We start from the raw sequence: 20,300 nt of genomic DNA, 5'->3' as shown, positions 1-20,300 counted from the left end.
TATATAGTTGTTTTTGTATCTTTTTAGACCTGATGAAGCTCTACAAAGTGGGGCGAAACGTCGGTAAATAAATAGTAAACTATATTTAATTTGGTCAATTATTTATGTATAATTTTTTTAAATAATTCTCTCCTCCTTCTTTAACCCATCCCCGTTGGGAGTGAAAATAGGCCATTTTTCGGCATTGTGGTTTGAAGACTTATACAGGTTCGGAACCATTGGTCTAAGTGTAATAAATGGTACAGAGGATGACTAAGAAGAAGAGATAGATGCGAGGAAACAGTGAATCCCTAATTAGACGAGGGATGTAAGATATGAGGAAAAGGATAACTCAGTAGGGCAATAGTCACGCTGACATGAAGAGTTAGATATATAATGATTAAAATTCTTCCTTTATTCCTAGTGTACTTGAATAACTCATTTCGTAAATAATTATCTCATAAAACCTGTATTTTATTAACATGCATGTAGAACAACCTGAAATAATATTTCATAACGACACACAATAACAATGAGAATAAATGGACTCACCGTGGACATCTATGCACCCGATTTGCTTCTTCATGATACTGGTGTTGATCTGGCACATGTAGCAACCGCGATCAGTTTCGCGAAGCTGCCTGATATGGAGTCTCCAGACATGCTCATTGTCGTGGCTTACGGAGATTCTTGCATTGTGGGTCACGACTTTATTGTGGAGAGTCAGAACTGTCTGGTCCTCAGCCTTTAACCAGCCCACCTGGAGAAAATAATTCAGAAAAAAGGAATGAAATACCAGTAAGAAACCACATTTAATACATGATTATAAATCCTACCAAAAAATAACACTAAAATATAAATTAAAAATTCTTTATAATAGCAATATAACAAGTGAGAAGAGAAAAGCACCAAAGATGTGCAACAACATTGGGTTTCTATAGTTACATAGCATACTTATTCGAATCTAATGAATTTTTTTTTTAATCTTACAGCATAGATGCATAAAAAATAAACAATAATTACATAATAGTACTCATTCGAAGCAGGATTTAATGTTTTTAAATTTGTTGAAATACTTTTTAGCTAGGATCACAAGAATAAAATTAATGGTTAACCTCCCTCCTTCCCAGAAATAAGACTTAAAATTTCGTAACTATTTACTTTCTCGAACTAATTAGATGTAACTGTATCTCAACCGCTGGAAATGCTTTTCGTATTATTTTTGGATTCATATTTAGTACTAGTATACCTCATTTTAGACAAAATTTGAAATAAATTTCGTTTTTTGGTTTATTACAAATTACTTGACCAAATTGATATGTTATAGAATTCATTTGACGTGAAATTTATTGATGATTAATAAAAATATATTACAAAATTTTCTAATAGGTCTTTGTTTTTCGCCAATAATTTTTAAACGATCTTATCGAAAAAGTTATTATAATACAAATTAAATTATGTGACGAGTAAATATAATAATTCGGTTAAGTAGTCATAAGCAACCTGCACAGATTATTCCTAATTTCGAGAGATGGTTTTATTTAAGACAATACGCAATAAGAAGAGGTTTACGATCATACTACTTCACTGATATTAATTTAAATAAGATCCACCATTTAGGACTTAAAGACGAAAAACAGAAAAAAACTTATTCGACTGGGAACTTCTAATTTGTTACGTAATTAAATTATTAGCTACTTTTGGGACTACCAAAAATGCGTTTCCGTTTTATGTGTAGTGCTAAACCTCGGTTTTGGCAATTCTGCATTTATATAATGATATTTACATAAAAATAAGGTCTCGATGATATCTTCTTTCTATGTTTCACAAACGTAATAAACAACTTTATAGTACATTAAGATAGCTTAATTTGAGTACTAATAGACATCTGCATGTCGAATGGTTTTTGAGATATAGATTTCTCAAAATAAATCCCTTAACTTCTGATTTCTCAGTACATTTTTCATAAAATGTTGCTTAAAAAGCTATATCTCGAGAACTATTGAACGTAAATAGCTCTATTAGGGCTAATATTTTATCCAATTTACTTTACTTCAAATTATGTCATCTTAGGTGTTGGTAATTTCAAAGTTAAAGAGCTCTGAATGAAAAATTATTTTTTTTAACCTTATACAACCACTATTTTTTTATTTCCCCTGCCTATACTTGGCAGACTCATCAATTTCGACTAGTAATTATACATACTTTTCATTAAAGTAATCAAAAAATGGGGTGAAATAACCGCCTTTTCCTCCTCTTGGGCTCTTGTACTATTCGGGGTAGAACGGTAATTAAGGTCTTTATGGATGATTTTATAGGATTAAGATCTATAAGGATGGTAAGGATGGGATACGAGAAGAATTCGAAGATTTAGTGGAGCACAAAAGTTCAAATCCATAGGTCCAGTTGGAAAAATTCAAAAATTAATTTTGTTTTGTTTGTTTAAGAAAGCTTACGGTTTAACCCATAATACTTAACTGGATTAATATGCTATGGTTTACATTCGACGCAAAATTTAACGTTTCTTAATTTCTTATACAATAACTGCTTCGGTAGGATGCGCTGTTCAGTAGTTGTAGCCGCAAAATATTAAAATTACCTAATTCGGTACTTAATTAAATTAGTATCTAATTAGTAAGAACTTCAGAACAGCCAGAAATGCGTTTTCACGTTAAGTGTGAAGGAACTGATTTTTAAAATTATTTACAAAAGTATGCTCAATGATATGGATTTCTAGCATCTTCATCCAGTACAATTTGTGTAAATGAAAGTCTTACCGAATGTTTCCGAAAGTATACGAATGCGACCGATTCAATCGGGCTCTTATACTAAAATGTTTTATTACACAGATCGGCCTTAAGAGTATTCTTCACTTTCAATAAATAGCCAAAATAAACTTTAATGACAAACTTTCGTTTCAAGGTAATTGCCTAGAAATAAATTAAATGAGCCCTAGTCCTGGAAACTTTGAGGATTTAGTGAACATTGAGTTTAATTTATTAAGAGTTAAATGAAGGGAGTTCTAGAATAGTGTTACCTTATTAGGTTAAAGGACATGGAATCTAAAGCTTATTTTCTTTAATAGATTTAGGTTAGTTGTCTTTAGGTACTGTTTAGTTGTTAAGTTGATTAAAAATTTCCTCATTAATTCACCTTCGTATTATCAGTTCTAAGTTAATCAGTTAAACTAACATTATTTCTTCACATTTATTCGATTTAAAATAATAAAAATATATATCAATTATAAAAACTTAAATAAACATCCTTTCTGTAAACTTTTTTTTTATTTATTATTTATTTAATGTAATTTACAACTGTACAAAATAATACAATAGGTAAATATGTTGTATGTTTCATATACTCTTGAAAATCTCGGGGAAGGAACCACCCATTGGTGGTACTTCAAACATTAATTTAAATTAGAAGGTCCCGTGGCCATCTTTTCAGACGCCTCGGAGGATTATCAGGAATTGTTAAGGATAAAAGATTAAGAATTAATGGGTTAGAATGGTTAAAGAGTTTGCAATGAAAAGACGTATTTTGGGTCAAATCTGCAACGATTGGGATGTTAAGGTCTTTGTGAATGAGTTTATTTGTGACGTAATAAGGAGCATTAAGGATTTTACATAGGATTTTGGATTGTAAGGATTGGATGCGGGAGGAATTTGATGGTTTGGTGGAGCCCCAAAGCTCAATTCCATATACCCAAATTGGTCTGATTATCGTAGTGTATACTAATTTTTTGTAGTGAATGGGAAGTTTAGAGCGTTTGTCAAGTAAGTGTTGTAGCAATCAGAATCTACGAGCAGTTTCTTATCGTTTCAGTCTTGTGTGTGGATTCCAAGTAAGTCTCTTGTCAAGATGGAGTCCTAAGTATCGAATCTGTTCAACAGGCGTTTTTGGAGTATTTAGAAAGGATGCTGTAGGACAGGAGGGCAGAGATTTACGACGGAGAGTAAAGGTGATCTGGTGGGATTTGTCAGGATTTATTTTGATTCCTCAGTTTTTACACCATTCTTCAATAGATTTTGTAAACTTAAAAGTCCACTTTATTTAAATATAAAATTTTTAAATTCATCCACAATGAAGATAAAATGGGTTTTATGTCAATAAACTCAATAGTTCAGCCAACAGGGATTTCCCAAGGATATTTCCTTATTTCGGGGAACTTTGTTTTGCATTCCAGTTAATAAGGAATTGAAATAAGCTATTTCTTGGTATATATTCCTTCTAGAATATTCATCATGTATGTTTAGGTATCAGTTGTAAGTGAATAAATTTGATTTATAAAAACAAAAACTCTCAACAAATATCGTAAACTAACTTAAAGGAATCTTTTTAAATTAAAATTTCCTGATGTATACGAATTTTTTTCTAATATTAACACAGTTTTCAGAATCCTCACTTTTAAAAATAGTTTTGCCAAGTGTGATTCACATTCAGATTAATGAAACAGGTCTTCCAATTTTTTTTTTTTTTGACATCCTTAATAAGAGATTTTACATCATCAATCCTATTTTCATCAAGGAACTGGTGGTAACTTCTTTAAAGAGGACAAAACTTTGGTCATGTACTTGAAGAGAACAGCTACTTCTCGATCGAAGGTTTTGAATGTAAGGAGTTAACCTGTAGAGTTATATATCAATAAACTATACTTATTTGTAGGTTTCTTTTAGATGAAAAGCTCTAAACCTTCTTCTCAGTCATTTATGATAGTTGGATCAGTCTTCAGTGGGTTTGTATCAGTCTTGGAACAATCCTCCCACCTACGCCACTGACGTTTACTCGTTGCTTCAGTGTTAATTAACTTTATAATAATTTCTTTCTCTCAATACGCCATTGTGGAGCCTTCTAATTTCTCTGGTCAACTCAGCCTTTTTCTTTCTGAATAGAATACACAATTCTCTATGTTCTAAACCGAGGAGGCGCTGTTCTTTAATATAGGAGACCAAGTTTCGCATCCGTAAAGAACCGAAAGTAGGTAGGATAATTTTTTTTTAAATATTTATTTATTGCTATTTACAACTGTACATTATAATAGATTTAGTAAATCTGATCTCAGTTAAACTGGAGTGTTACAGGCATGTAGAGAAACTACCTATTGGTAGCATTTTAATGACCTTTTACATTAGCAGGTCTCGCGGCCATTTTCTTTTCAGGTACCTTTGAGGATTGTCAGGAATGGAAGAGGAAGCAAGGTTAGAAACTAGTGGGGTTGGGTGGCTAGGGAGTTTATAATAGGAGTGATATCTGGTTCGGACTAGATCGGTTACATGTGGAATATTAAGGATTTTACGAAGGATTTTGGATTGCAATGATTTGATACGAGATGAATTCGAAGGTTTAGTGGAGCCCCAAAGCTTAACTCTGTCTAGATTAACTGTTGTAAATTACATTAAGTAAATAAAAAAAAAAAATAGAGAGAATCTTTTGTATCTGGAAATAGGATTTGGTGTCTTTTCATTCCAAACTCCTTAACCATCCTAACCCATTAATTCTTAATCTTTCATCCTTAACGATCCCTGATAATCCTCCGAGGCATCTGAAAAGCCACCAATGGGTGGTTCCTTCCCAAGATTTTCAAGTGTATATGAAACATAAAACATATTTACTGATTGTATTATTTTGTACAGTTGTAAATTACATTAAGTAAATAAAAAAAAAAAATAGAGAGAATCTTTTGTATCTGGAAATAGGATTTGGTGTTCAGAAGGGACATCAAACTAATACAAACGCTTTTCCAATATATATTTATTTTTAAGGAAAGACAATAAGTTATTAAATTAAATAATCTGTATCTTTATTTATTGGTAATATTATTCGTGTCATTTATTCGTTCTTATTATTACAATCTTCATTTTGATTTATATAACTCTTCAGTTTTAATTATGTTTTAAGTTTCTATCTTCTAATCAGTCTTGTTATTATTTATTGCAGAAATTATCCTTGTTTCTTTAAATTTTTATACGCCAGCTGGTTATAATAGAAAACATTTACGGATTTGCTAATAATATATAATTTATATATACTAAATTGAGTTAATATTCGTTATATATTTTTATTTGATACTGAAGAATTGAGCCAATGTAAGAAACATTAGGAAATTTTTATTAAATAAAGATGAGAAATGTTTTACAGAAAATCTTTTGTGCTTGGGTATTGATTTTGGTGTTCAGTAGGAACATTAATATACACCAGGCCAATACGAACGCTATTTCAATATCTATCCATTTTTAAGGAAAGGCAATACGTTGAAAAGAGTTAAGGGCACCATATCTCTTCCAAGACGAGTTATGAATAAATAATCGGGAAAGGGCGAGAGGGAGGAAATGGAGGCAGCAAATAGATCCGGAGCCGATCTGAGAGGGCAGGTAGTTAAATAATGCAAATACTGGTTAAACGGAGCGTAGGATTGTGCCAGGAAGGAATATTAACTAGGCAATCGCCTGAGGGGCGGGGGTTAGGGGGGCTTGTTAGGCCCGGGGTCTTCGGGGGACAGTCCAGCTGTCGTCCCTAGGGCGCCTCTTGTAGCTAGCTCTAATAGGGCAAGGTCGTATTCTCTCCCAAGGTGTCTCTTGATTTACGCCCCCCGCTCTATTTGAATCCACAATATAACCAACAAGGAAAACTTTCCGATTTCCCAAGGTAGGTTTGTCTTGAAAACTACGCCAAATAGTGAGTTGGTTAGAACAGACAACTATGGTTTCTCCTCAAGCCCACTTTCTTAACGCCTCTCTTCGCTAGCCTCTAAGTAACTTGAATCATGTTATATATGGTAGAGAATTATATAAAACATATACTTGATGTCTAGTTTTAGACTGGTTATACTTATCAATTATATTAATTTAAGCTTAGAACTAAAGAAGATGGCCTCGTGACCTTATATTGTAAACTGTTTTTAGAGTTCTACTACTTTTACTTTTACTTTAGAGTTTCTCTACATGGTGTATCATATCGTTATGTAATTATGATCAAATTTACTTGTTGTATTTTTTATACAGTTTTAAATATCAATAAATAAATAGAAAAAAAAGCTTAAAACTCTTTATCGATTTATTTTATACCTCAAACGATTAAATATTATTATCAACCTTTATATAATCATTATTAATAGTAAGTTAGCAAACCTTAATTTTGAATTTCACAGCATCACGATGCTTTCTACAATATTTGAAGATTATTTTATTTCATACTCAAGTCCAATATAATACTGGAGAGCCAAATGTCGAAGAGATGCTGAGTTTAGGAGTTAAAAAAACGTTATCTATCTACGAGTCCTGTTTTGTCCAAGCCTGCAGCCTAACTTCGGCTGCTTTCTCCAAGTTTAGATTACCTTGGTAAACTTTAACTGCCTTGTGACTACAGCGGAACCGGTTCGAATCCGACCAGGAGGGTCGACTTTTATTTCTGTATCAGTCCCACTAAATAAAGACTTGACTGTAGATAAACTCCCCCACTCCGTATGTCAGAAATAACAAGGAAGGAGAGTCTATAACAAAATAAAAAATAACATGACAGTCATTTCAATTAAACTTAACATAGACAAACATTTCAATGACTTCAATTTTATTTGGAAGGAGAGTAGGGTATGCCTTTCCCGCTATCTAAACTTAAGAGGGTAATAGGGTTAACTCGTATTACCATTTATTTTATTTATTCTTAGTGGTTAAATTATATTTTGTAAGTATTAAATTTTTTGCATATATAAAAGTGCAGGAATGATGATAATGCAAATTAAAAAACAGGAAATAAGAAATGCTGATTACCTCAAAAATATTTTCGTTAGACGAGTAGAATTTTAGTTTTGTTATCTCGTTCTAAGGTTTTTTCTTTAAGTTTTTTTTTTTCCCAAAATGAGTTATAACTGCAAAAGAATGTTTTTTATAGTTCCGAAACTTTTAATTTTATTAATTTTTTTTTTATTATTTCTTCTTTGTAAATGTTGTCGTTTGTTATCACGAAACGGTATTTAGAAAATGAAGTGGAATCAAACACTAAAAAGGCATTCACTTTAGAATTTAAACCTTTGAAGAAGTAAACAGCCAAAGAAAGCGAAGCCAAAAAGGGTCCTCTCATGTTGAACTCCAAGGGTGTGACAGAGGAGTAGAAGCTAATCACAGGAAGCTCCTTTATGTTTAGATTACCATGAGAAATTCCTATTAATCTCAATACAAAACAACACTCTAATGGCTTCACTTTTACTTTGAGGGAGAGTAGTTTATGCCCTCTCCCTTCCCACAATTTAAACTCTAGTATGGTATTAACTTTTATTTCCATTTATTTTATTAATTTTCAGTGGTTATAATTATTTTATTAAGGTTTACAAATAACACCTAAATTTAATTACCTTGGGATTAAACTACACTGTCATCTGATATACATATATAAATCAAAGAGAGGCAAATCCAACAAAACAGACAGGTTCCATCACTGCGATATACTGCTATCACTGCGCTACGCAGACATAAGTTAAGTTTTTTAGTGTTAGTTATTAGGTTAAAGAACAAACTTAGAATACTTCAACTCAAGGAGTACATATATTGACAGGAAAAGAAGTTACACCAAACAGTTATATACTTATATTTTTGTTATTTGTCATGTTATATTTCTCTCAATAGTGGTTCTAAAAAATATAAAATAAAAATAATACCTAGAAGTGACGATTAAAAAAACATTCTTTCGTTCCCTTCTTTTTATGTTATGTGATTATAAACTAGTTGTATATGTATTATGAAATAAATACATAATATACATAAGTACACGAATGATGAAAGCGTATTAAAAGCAATTCTGAAAATAAGAAAATCTTAGTAGAGAAAATACGTACTGTTTCTTGGTATGATATATTCAAATAGGTCTGACCCATTATATTAAAATATATCAGCTAAAATCTCTACAGCAGAACTTTCCTCTTTTGAATTCAGACCGTGTCGCTTGGAGGAAACTCCATTTAGTTTGTTAATTTCAGTGTGAATTTATTCCTGAATGACCTTAAAGAATGACCAACCACTTAGCCGTATTAAATTATCTTCCATAGTAAGCAGAATTTGATATAATATCTTCTAATGCGCACATTTTTTTAAAAGTAAAACCTGTTAACCGACGATCTAAAACAAAAGAAAAAAGGACATACGTGAGCGAATTGATTTTGTGGCACGCGAATGAAACGGGAGTACTTGGTGAGCAACGCTGGTCAATTCTAGTAGAAAAATTTTTATATTGAATAAGAAGGATGGATCTCAGAAAGAAAAGTACGATCTAGGATTGAAGATAATGCTAACAAAAGAAGCCAAAAAACTAAAATTGAGGTCATGAAATTGCAACCGAGTGGATACCAAGTAAACACAAAAGAAGACAAACGACAAGATGGCGAGATAAGATAGTTCAAAGAGTAGAAGACTGTTTAGCTACTGTTGCTAGGAATAGGACTAAATTATAATTTACAGAAAAGTATCAATTACAACACAGAAAATATTTTATCTAATTATAAGCAATTTACTACTTTATTTTAAATTAATGTAAATAAATTTCAATTAATGAAATTGGAAATTTTATAAATTATTCATAAACGAAATTCATCCCTCCCAAAGAAGATACTTTTAGTTCCGTGAGGAATTTAAATAAATCTGTTATTATTATTATTATTAGGAGAATAGGAGATTAGAGCTTTACAATCCAGGCAGTGCTGAGTGAGCTCCAATCTCCTAATAGGAGAGTATGAGCTCCTATTACAATATTAAAAAAGTCTCTGGTAGAACTATTTATAATTAATTATTATTATGGAACGAATATTTTCTGCCTTAATCTATAAGAGGGGGTGTATGATCACTTCTTTCGGCCAGCCCTAAGACTTCCACAATTAATTTCGTTGGAATGGGAAACACACACAAATGAAATATAATACAAAAAAATTGTTGATAAAGTACTATTATTCTTAGAAAGCCTAGGTGTTAGCATCGGGGATATTCCAATCTTGGGGGAAAATATTATTTTGGACTTCCTGGGGATCATACATCACCTGCATGGAAATTAGCTCGTAGATTATCCATTGTTTTATTTATTTATTTTAGTATGTGGACCTGTCGATTTGTGTGTTTTAACTTATTTAAATTATTTATTCATTAAATTATTTTTTAACTTATTTATCCAGTCCAGTATTTCTTTTAATCAACATTTTTTTATATTTTCCTTTAAATTTATGTATTAGTTTTGTTTTGGTAAAATGTATTTATTTTCTTGTTTTACTGTGAACTGATCTACTACTGTGACTATTATTTATCGGGTTTGATCTCACATTGCTGTGTAATAGTGAATTTTTTAACGGGTCACTGGAGAGGATCTGAGAGGGGGAATTCGGGAGAATGAATTTGTCAATCAAATGAAATAAAAATTATGAAAAGGTGAAATGGAAGGGACAGGAAAGGGAAAGAAAAAAAGAAAGAGACTCGAATTGATTGTAAAAGAAAACTGAAAAAAAAAAAACTGTTTTCTTTCTTTTTTATTATATCATAAATATATGTAATTTATATATGTCCGATCACGGATTGATTAGTATGATGTGTAATTTAGTAACTCGATGTATTTGGGCAGCATGGATGAATAAAGCATTTCTCTCTATAAGAACTAAAATGAATCAAGAACTGTATAGTTTCTTTTTTGGTGGATTAGGAAAACCCAAGTACCAAACTTAAAATGCCCTAATGGCAATCAAAGAACAATTTATTGTATGTCAATATTATTTGTTAATATAAAATTGAAGGTAAGAAGAAAATAATACAAGTATTATTGCTTGAAGAATGACTGATATATTTATTATATAAGTTCATCACTGATATATTTTAATAGACACTCAAAAAGTACTTCCTAATTTTGCTAATCAAAAATAAAAAAAAAGTGTTTCTCATGTATATTTAATTTTTTTTTTGTATTACTAGTTACTTTTCAAATATTATATAAACTAATAATTTTATCTAGTCGTTAGCTAACCTAAAGTCGTTCAAAAATAAATTAAAGTGCCATGATAAGGAGCATCTCGAAGGCCCCTGAATCACGATTTCAGACCTTCATAAGAGCTAAGAACAAAAAGCTAATAGCAAACATAATGATTAAGTGGAATTACAGAAAACAAGAAACATAAGATAACAGATAATATAGGTACATAAGAAGTATTGAATAGGGTGCGTAGTGTAATATTATAAAAACATAGAAACTGTATCCAATAATACAAAGGGAAAATAGTAATATTAAAATTAAGAAAATAATATAGTATTGAGAATCAACTATATAAATACACGAACGCAATTAAAAATTATTTAAAGTTGGAATAATATTTTATATTTTATTTTTAAAAATAAATAAAAACGTATATGCCATTAATTAAATATATAAGATAAATAACAACTAAAGGATATACTCCTTTAGTAGTAAGAAGAAGAAAAGTTTATATATATCTACTTTTTTAATTTTGTTAAACTACTGATTGTTATTATTGGCTCGACAGACCATAGAGGCCCAAGGCTTAGCGCGATGTACGTAGGAAATACATTGCGCGTCTCATTTTTGTTTTCATAGGGTGGATTCGTCACTCCCACCCTTATTTTTGTGAGTGCTACCCATTGGCTAAAGGGCCTCACAAATGCCTGGGGGGAGGTTTTGAGTGAGTATTATATAATTATAATAGGACCGGGGACTCGATCTCGTAACCTTTGGGTAGGCAGACTGGCGCTGCTACCGTTACCCCCATTACTACTTACATATTTAATTAATCACATATACGTTTTTCTTTATTTTTTATATTACATAAATTTTAAATAACTTCCAATTTCGTACATGTATTTATATAGTTGATTTTCATAACTAAATTATTCTTTTATCATTCTTAATTTTAATACTACTATTTTCCAAGTATATTATTATATAACGTTTCACTATTCTCATAATATTACACTATGTAACTTCTTCATTACTACTTAAATGCCTATATTATCTTTTAATGTTTCTTGTTATTCTGTAATTTTATTTAATTATTATGGTTATTATTCTGTTTTTGTTCTTAGCCTATATGAAGGCCTGAAATACTGGCCGATACGTTGGAACTGATATATATTCTTTTAATTATTTTATATTCTTCACGGATCACACCGCAATTACGTTATCATATATATAATTCCTATTCAACTATCAACTTAGCATTACAATATATAGATTCGTGTTCTAATAAAAATTAAAAGACAATAAAAAAATTAATGGTGAATAGCTCTTTTAAATAAAAAATTCTTGGAACATGATTTTACTGGAATAAATTATCACGGTTCGTTAGTTCAGTCTATTGGCACGTGTCTCACTCTTTATTCTCCTCTACCTTCTTGGTATTTTGACCTTCTTAGAATAAAAAATCAGGCCAATTAATTTCTATACCAATATATATATATATATATATAAGTTAAAGTAAATTTTACAATAGCAAAGAAAGTAAATTTTATGGAAATCACGTTGTAACTACTTAGTATAAGTAGTATACTTGAATTTATCCAGAGTTGACGGAAAATTATTCCATTGACAAGAGACGAATACATTTTCGTATTTATAAATCTTAAAACCGATAGCATTTTCATTTTCTGCATCGCCTAAGACATATTAAGGGACCCTAAAATTTTATAAATCGGAGAAGTTCAAATAAATCGATACATGAGCTTAAAATTAATGGCATTATCATTTTCTGAGTCTCAAAAACATATAAATTTCTAAAATACGAGAGTCATTTTAGAAATTTAAAAAGGCAAAATAAATCAATAAGCGAGCGTGCGATCATTAAATCGATATTATTGTTATTTTCTGTAGCTAAGAAAACATACAAAAGAGACCCTAATATGTCAGATATTTATTATTATAGAAAATAAATCGATACACAATCTTAAAATCGATAACCTTTACATTTTCAGCATCTTAGAAAACATAAAAATACCCTGATGTTTTAGAAATCATAAAAGTTTAATTAATCGATATGGGATTATATTTTATAGCATTTTCATTTTCTACGTCTGAAGAAACATATAGAGGGTCCCTCATACATTAGAAATCCGAAAAAGCAAAAAATAAACGATTTAAAAAAACAAAAAAAAAATATTTGTTACTCCGTTTAATTTTTATTGGAATAATTTTATAATCGACCAATTCTTTATTCGATTGAAACTTTATTTTCAAACCTACGAATACAAAAATATTTTTATTCGAATATAATTGTATTCATGAACACAAGCACCGAATAAAAATGTATTTGTCTCTCATTCATTGAATAATTTTCGCCTAACTCTGCATTTACGTTATTTAAATACATGGGAAACACAAGTTACATATAGTACTATTGAATTTTTCAACTATCCTTTGTTCAAGGAAATGTTGTGATGTTGAAATTGTTATGGGAACATTAGAACTTCTGAGTTATGAAACCTTGGTGATAGGACTACTATGTGAGAGAATACATTTGAGTAAGTCTCCAAACATTTATCTTTTGGGGGGTAACTTTAACTACATCTATCGTGGTTTGTATTTAACACTAAATAAAATTTAAAACTTACAATAGTCATGATATCAGTCAATTATGAGTTTCCCGTTTGAAATAAAATTATTTATTAAGTATCTTTCCTCCCATAGAACCGTAAAATTCATAATTATTAAGACCGGTCATGTTTGTATGTATTCTTAATGATAATTATAGTGCACGAGTATTTTTTTTTGGAAATAATAAAAATTTTAATTAAAATTTAATAAAATAAAATATAAAGATACCTTTTTAAAAAAAACCAAGAACGCTCTCAATTGGTTTACAACTATGTTATTTTTTAATAAAAAGTTATTTTTAAAAAATTAGCAATATTAAAAACAAAAATTCTTTTTATTAAATTCAATGATAGCTCTTTTGCCAAAAAAATATATAAATGTTTTCCTCGGACGAAATTGTTATTGTTTTTAAGCTGCCAGTTTCATTTTTATTATGTATTATTTTGTTTTGTTTCAATAGGGGGCTTATAAAATACAACGGCTTAAAAAATACGATCTCTTCAAATGTTCGGTTGGTTATGCACTACCGCGTTGAGTATAAAACACACTAAAAAATAAAAAAAAATAAAAAAGCAGTATCTCGTCCCATGAAGTGAAACTATTTTTATGATGACCAGAAAGTCAAATGAGGAACAGGAATGAAATTCTAGTGATAAATTTTCTGGAAATTATTATATAGAAATATTGTATCTCTCAGTTTAATCAATATTTTGCACAAATTTTAACAAAGTTAGCGCAAGAAAGAATTATTAAATAAACATGAGAGTTGTAACAGATAGTAATAATACCATCTGTTAGGACTCTCATATTTACGCATACTCGTAAAAGATTTTATTAAAGGAGTGTGAAAGAGATTATTTTTATGAACATCACACTAATAGCTTTAACATTCCACCAGACAGTTGTGGTTTCGAGTTGGCCTATTCTCGCCTTATGTGGCATAATCTTACCTCACAAAAAAAAAAAAAGAACTTATATCTGAATTTGTAAATTTTCAAATGTCATGCGTATCACAAAAAAAATCCTATAAATCGTTGAAATGATTTTTGTTTTAATTAAGGGGGAAAATATCTACCAAATTGATGTTTTATCTCTTTAACAATCTAAGAAGATATAAATCTGATTGAGTTGAAAAAATATTTTCATTGCTTTTTTTCTAAGTAAGTCTTTTAATAAACACTTATACAAATTTAATACTTAAAAATCCATTGGTGAGTTAGATGGAGGTGTTGGACCTCAACGAGCTTAATGTTCTGAAAGTAATTCTGAACTTCAATGATTTGACAAGAAATAAACATTTTTATTTTTTTGGTCTGATTTAAAAGAGAAGGATATTTAATGTAAAATTGTTTATAGCAATTTAATAACAAATAAATGTGCAAGTTCATGTTTTTTTTTTATTGATTTACACGTAATTATAAACGTTAATTTCCCCTGACAAATTAACGTAAGTTACCAGCGAAATTTACACCGATTAACACTTGTAGCACGATTAAAACTTGTGCTGTGGAGTAAAGCTTGCAAGTTGAAGTCCAAGTTGAGGCTTTCGGGGTGACTAAGCGTGTATAACAGGAACCAGGGAAACCTTGCCCGTGTATCAAGTTTGTTTTAGTGAGGGCGCCAACCAGTAGTTTGGCTACGCTACAACTAAGTCTTCCCTTTACAAATTCATTGTATATACATTGTATACATCAATGAGACTGGATATTACATGAGTATATTCAGGTTATTGCAAAAATAGAAATTGCTGTATTCAATATAATTTTTATACAAATTATACGATGGTAAGAGACTCTAATTTCTTTCATAAATACAAAATATCGTTTATTATCAATAAACTTTATATAAAATTAAAGGTTTAACATTTTAATGTTTCACTTTTTAAATAAATGAATTTAATCATTTTACCCTCAAAACAATTTATGTTTCTTTGTAAGTCCCACGTTTCGGCCAAGTCAACCATCCTCAAGGACATTCTATCACAGCTTTTATTATACATATAATTTTTAACAATTTTAAACAATTAATAATATTATAATAAATGATCATACCTTAATATAATTTTAGAACCACATCAATTTAAAAAAAACAAACTTCATGCAGGCTATTCTGTCCAATTCATTAAATTATCCTATGGTACATTAAAACATTAGGAAATCATTTAATGTTATTAATAGGCAATGCTTAGCTTATATATAATTACCTATTTTTCATATTACATTAAAAATTAAAACATAATTTTACTTAATAATAACACAGTTATATTTCACTATTATAATTTACAACCTATTTATAACCCTCCCCACACTCTGGTCAGGCATTTAATTTATTTATCTTAACTATATTTTGGTTAAAGTTCCTATTTCTTTTATTATCCCAAATAATATCAAGGTTAATTATAACTATCATCATTAATTTTATTACTTATATTTCATAAACTAATTTTACTTAAAATCTGTGCATAGTGTTGGTTCAGATTTCTTGTATCTGTTTTAAAAATTCACTGTATAATTAATGTTTTCTGATATGTAAATGGACTCAAGTATTTTCCTATTGAATGTATTATTTTCTTAATGTAAAATCATAGTATTTTTAAAATCGAATTTAAGCTGGTTTTTGCTTGCATGCTAGACAGTTAGAACAATTACAGTGTTTTTTTTAGCTTTACATTAATTTATTAAAATTTGTAAGTTATTATGCTCTAGTCAATTAAGGATTACTTTCCTTTTTGTTATGATCTCCTCTTGTGAGATTGTGACATGTCGTACATGGACCAACCTACTCGCTATAATTCTCTGTTTGGAAAGTCATACAAGTAAGGCTATAATGGAGGGCGGGTTTAAAGTAGTTTTTCAATTTCAGGCACTTTTTAAATATTGCTCGATTTAATTATCTAAACGTTTCCTCTTTCTTTTTTAAGTTAATATTTCAAAAGTAATATAGGCCCGTCACTCTTCGGGGGTCTTAGCGAGGGGGATCCGGCGGGGAAGGATTGGCCTTTTTTGTGTTATAATCTTCTCTTGTGAGATTGTGACATGTCGTTCAGCTGTGTTACATTGACTTGGGCATAATTGCCTGTAAGTAAATAAATGAATGTGAGGCTTTGATGTTAAAATTAAGATTGTCCTTGATGATGGCCGAATAGGCCGAAACGTTGGACATGTGGATAATTTTGTTATTATTAATAAAACTACCAGTCTCGAACAAGATAGTAACAATATATTTAAATCATCATAACTATTCAATCATAAATTATCCGAATGATCATCCAGAATTATCTCAAAAAATCATGAGAAACATTAATTATCATCTTCCATATTCAATATAATAAGTAAATAACTGATATGTTTTATTTAATATTTAGTTACAATAGAAATGCTAAACATCCGTAGTTTTTTCCCCTTAAATTCGAACAACTCAGCCTCCACTGGCTCATTACCAGTGATGCGGCGAGAGGGATGCGCTGGGATCTCTTGAGCTCTGCTCTACCCCTCACACGTGGGGGATAGAGTGGGCTCTGGTCGATTGTGTAAATATTGTATACATTATTTTATCATTATGTTATTTTATTAATTTATTTTTCATACAGATAGTTTGATTATATTCATATTGTTTATTCTTTTGTTTGTATATATTTTAAGAGTTTTTTTTTTTACTTTATTTATTTTTTTATTTTAGTATGTATGAGATCATTCATCACTATTACCTATTGCCCACAACTGTGTGGCAGATTGCAATATCTATCAATAAATAAATCTATCAAAAAAAATATTCGAACAACAACAACTAGACTATGTACTGGAGGTCACAGATCCAACTATTGAACAACTCCAAACATAACTTCGGATAAGTATTACTGGCGAATCATCTGGTTCCTAGCTTCTAGAATTGAATTACGGATCATCGTACTATATTTCAGAAAGTTTTCGAATTTATGTCCTGAATTTAATTATCAACAGGCAGGACCACATGCTATAAGCCAGGAGTGATAGAGTTGGCTTGGAATTTAGCGAGTGAGCTTAAAAAGTTTGAAAGCTAAGATGTAGTTTACATATAAAACAGGGCTCGCCATTATCATTCGAGGTAATCCTTGCAACAGTAGCTCAGAGATTAGAAGCAAAGCCAAACTGCTTAAAACTTCGATAGCTACCGGACTTTTTTTGTGCAACGCCACGCACACCGCATTGTGCTCTGAGAGCAATCAATAATTCCGCCCTTTTAACAGCAAATACATTATAATTTTTCCGTATCAGTTTTAATTTTGTTAAATAATATTAATTAATAATTATAAACAACTAACTATTGTTTAGGGTTTTAGATATTAAATACAGTATGTTGATATTCACGAAGTTTTAAAATTCGTAAGGTAGAAGACAAAAATATTATAAGTTTAAATAATTTTAAAATTAATATGTATTTTTTAAATGTTGTTAAAGCCACCTCAAATCGAATATGTCTTTTTGCTGAAAAGTTTTAAAATGAACAAACGAAAAACTGGTGGGAATTAAAAGATTTGTGGTCAATTTAAACATTTTAAAAACTAAAACTAAAATAAACAAAAGATGACTAATGATGAATACAAGTAAAAATAAAAAGGCCTCTCGGATGAAAATAAAATAGTTATATAAATTATGAAGATGACAATAAACTAATTTACAAATAAAGAAATAAATATATATAAAACAAATACTAGTCGACGCAAGCTGCTCCACTCTGATAGGTCAATGGTCAAAGTAAAATAGAGGCAGTGTGACTATGAATTAATTTTATATTTATTAAAATTTATAACAGAATGTCCTGCAGTAATCTGGGATTCAGTCTTCGGGCTGAGGTTGGGTTTCCCAGGTTGTAGGTCACTTGCTAACCTTGTGTAAGTTAAATATAATAAGACCTATCTGGAAATATTCAGTTACAATGCAAAATCCTTTGTAAAATCTTCAATGCTCGTTATCTTGTAAAAAATAAAATCACAGACAAAGACCTTAAATATTCCATATATAGGCGATCTAGCCCAACAATGTCAGGTAGTAAAAGTCACTTGGGTGCATTTCGATTCATTAACTTTTATCCGCTATTAGTTGCATTAATAAAATAGAGTCCGTAGACATTATTATTTCGACTCACGAGGCCTCAAAACTTATTTTGTTAGAAATGTATACAATCACAATTTAAAACTTTATAAACAGGTTTTTGAAAGTAATAAGAAAACTATTATTATTTTTGAGTGTTATTTATATGTGATTTAAAAAATAATTTATGAGTCAGAAATGCAAAATAAATTTTAAGTCAGGTATTGAAGAGAATATGCAATGAACATATAGTGCAGTTTTCGGTTCCACAACGTTCTAGTAAGTGTGATTTTGACGGGAAGGCAATATGCATTAATGATAGTATTTACTGCGGGGTGTGTGGTAACACTGAATCCTTGACTAGATGCCAACATGTGTGTCCAAATCCTCTTCCAGAATTCAACTCCTGTTTTATAAGTCGTGAATCGATCCTGGGACACATTGAGTCTCTATAAAGTTTTACTTTTATTTGTACAGTGAATAGGTACCAGCCATTCCAATATATACTCGCTGTGGCTAACCTAACTCCGGCAGCTCAGGGGAGTAATATGTATTCAGATACATCTAGACTATACATCCATAGTATCTAGACTATACACTAAACATCTATACACAATACCACTACTATTTATTAAACATTAGACCACTATTAACTCTCTTGTGAAGAATACTTTTTTCTACTTCACCACAGCAAGTCCCATTTATTACTTCCACTTATCCTTACATGGAATATGTATTAAGAGGAAGGTTTTTGAAAGTAAAAATTTTCGAACACGTTCTGAGGTCCATGCGTTTAAATAACCTAAGTCTATCAAGATGATAACAGTGTCTGTGCATTTGGAAAGCCAAGCTCAAAAACGAAAATCGTATGAAGTTAAAATTAACCAATAGGAAGTGCCAATTTATATAATAGATTTTTTGTTTTTAATGAATTTCTAAAAACGGCTTTTTGATTAAACTCCATAAATCATTGTACCATTCGAAATTCTTTAATAAAAGATAAGTCATGTCCTCAATTCAGTCTGAAAGGACTTAGTTTTTAGTTTTTCTACATATTTCCTTATAATCCGCTCCTACCTCACTGATAGAACCTTTAAAGTAAATCATAACCTAGCCTACTCATCTCTTTTCTCAGTCCGCCGGTGTTCCTCAAGGTAGTATCTTAGGTCCCATTCTTTATACGGTTTATACAGCTGACAACCCAACCCACCCTAACACAGTCCTAACAACATACGCTGATGACACATGTATACTGACTGTAAACAACGACCCAACTAATGCATCACAAACGCTACAGACACACATCACATGTATTGAAGAATGGTGTCAAAACTGGATAATCAAAATAAATCCTGACAAATCCCATCAGATCACCTTTACTCTCCGTCGTAAACCTCTACCATCCTGTCCTACAGTATCCTTTCTAAATATTCCACTAACCCCTGTTGAACAGATTAGATACTTAGGACTCCATCTTGACAAGAGACTTACTTGTAATCCACACACAAGACTGAAACGACAAGAAACTGCTCATAGATTCCGATTGCTACAACACTTACTTGAAAAACGCTCTAAACTTCCCATTCACTACAAAAAATTAGTATACACTACGATAATCAGACCGATTTGGACATATGGAATTGAGCTCTGGGGCTCCACCAAGCCATCAAATTCCTCCCGCATCCAATCCTT

General features: G+C 30.5%; 1 protein-coding gene across 1 annotated transcript in view; it reads right to left on the bottom strand.

The window, feature by feature from the left end:
- Positions 1-20,300, bottom strand: part of LOC106681839 (lachesin) — a gene marked incomplete at its 5' end in the record, with an annotated part of 271,331 nt that overhangs the window by 220,795 nt on the left and 30,236 nt on the right. Inside the window, 1 exon segment of the mRNA XM_067049762.1 lies at positions 532-739. Coding sequence (XP_066905863.1) covers positions 532-739 — 208 coding nt within the window.

This window comes from Halyomorpha halys, unplaced genomic scaffold (genome assembly GCF_000696795.3).
Source record: "Halyomorpha halys isolate HHAL.00 unplaced genomic scaffold, Hhal_1.1 Scaffold368.1, whole genome shotgun sequence".
Lineage (NCBI taxonomy): Eukaryota > Metazoa > Arthropoda > Insecta > Hemiptera > Pentatomidae > Halyomorpha > Halyomorpha halys.
This window is presented reverse-complemented; position numbering and strand designations above follow the sequence as displayed.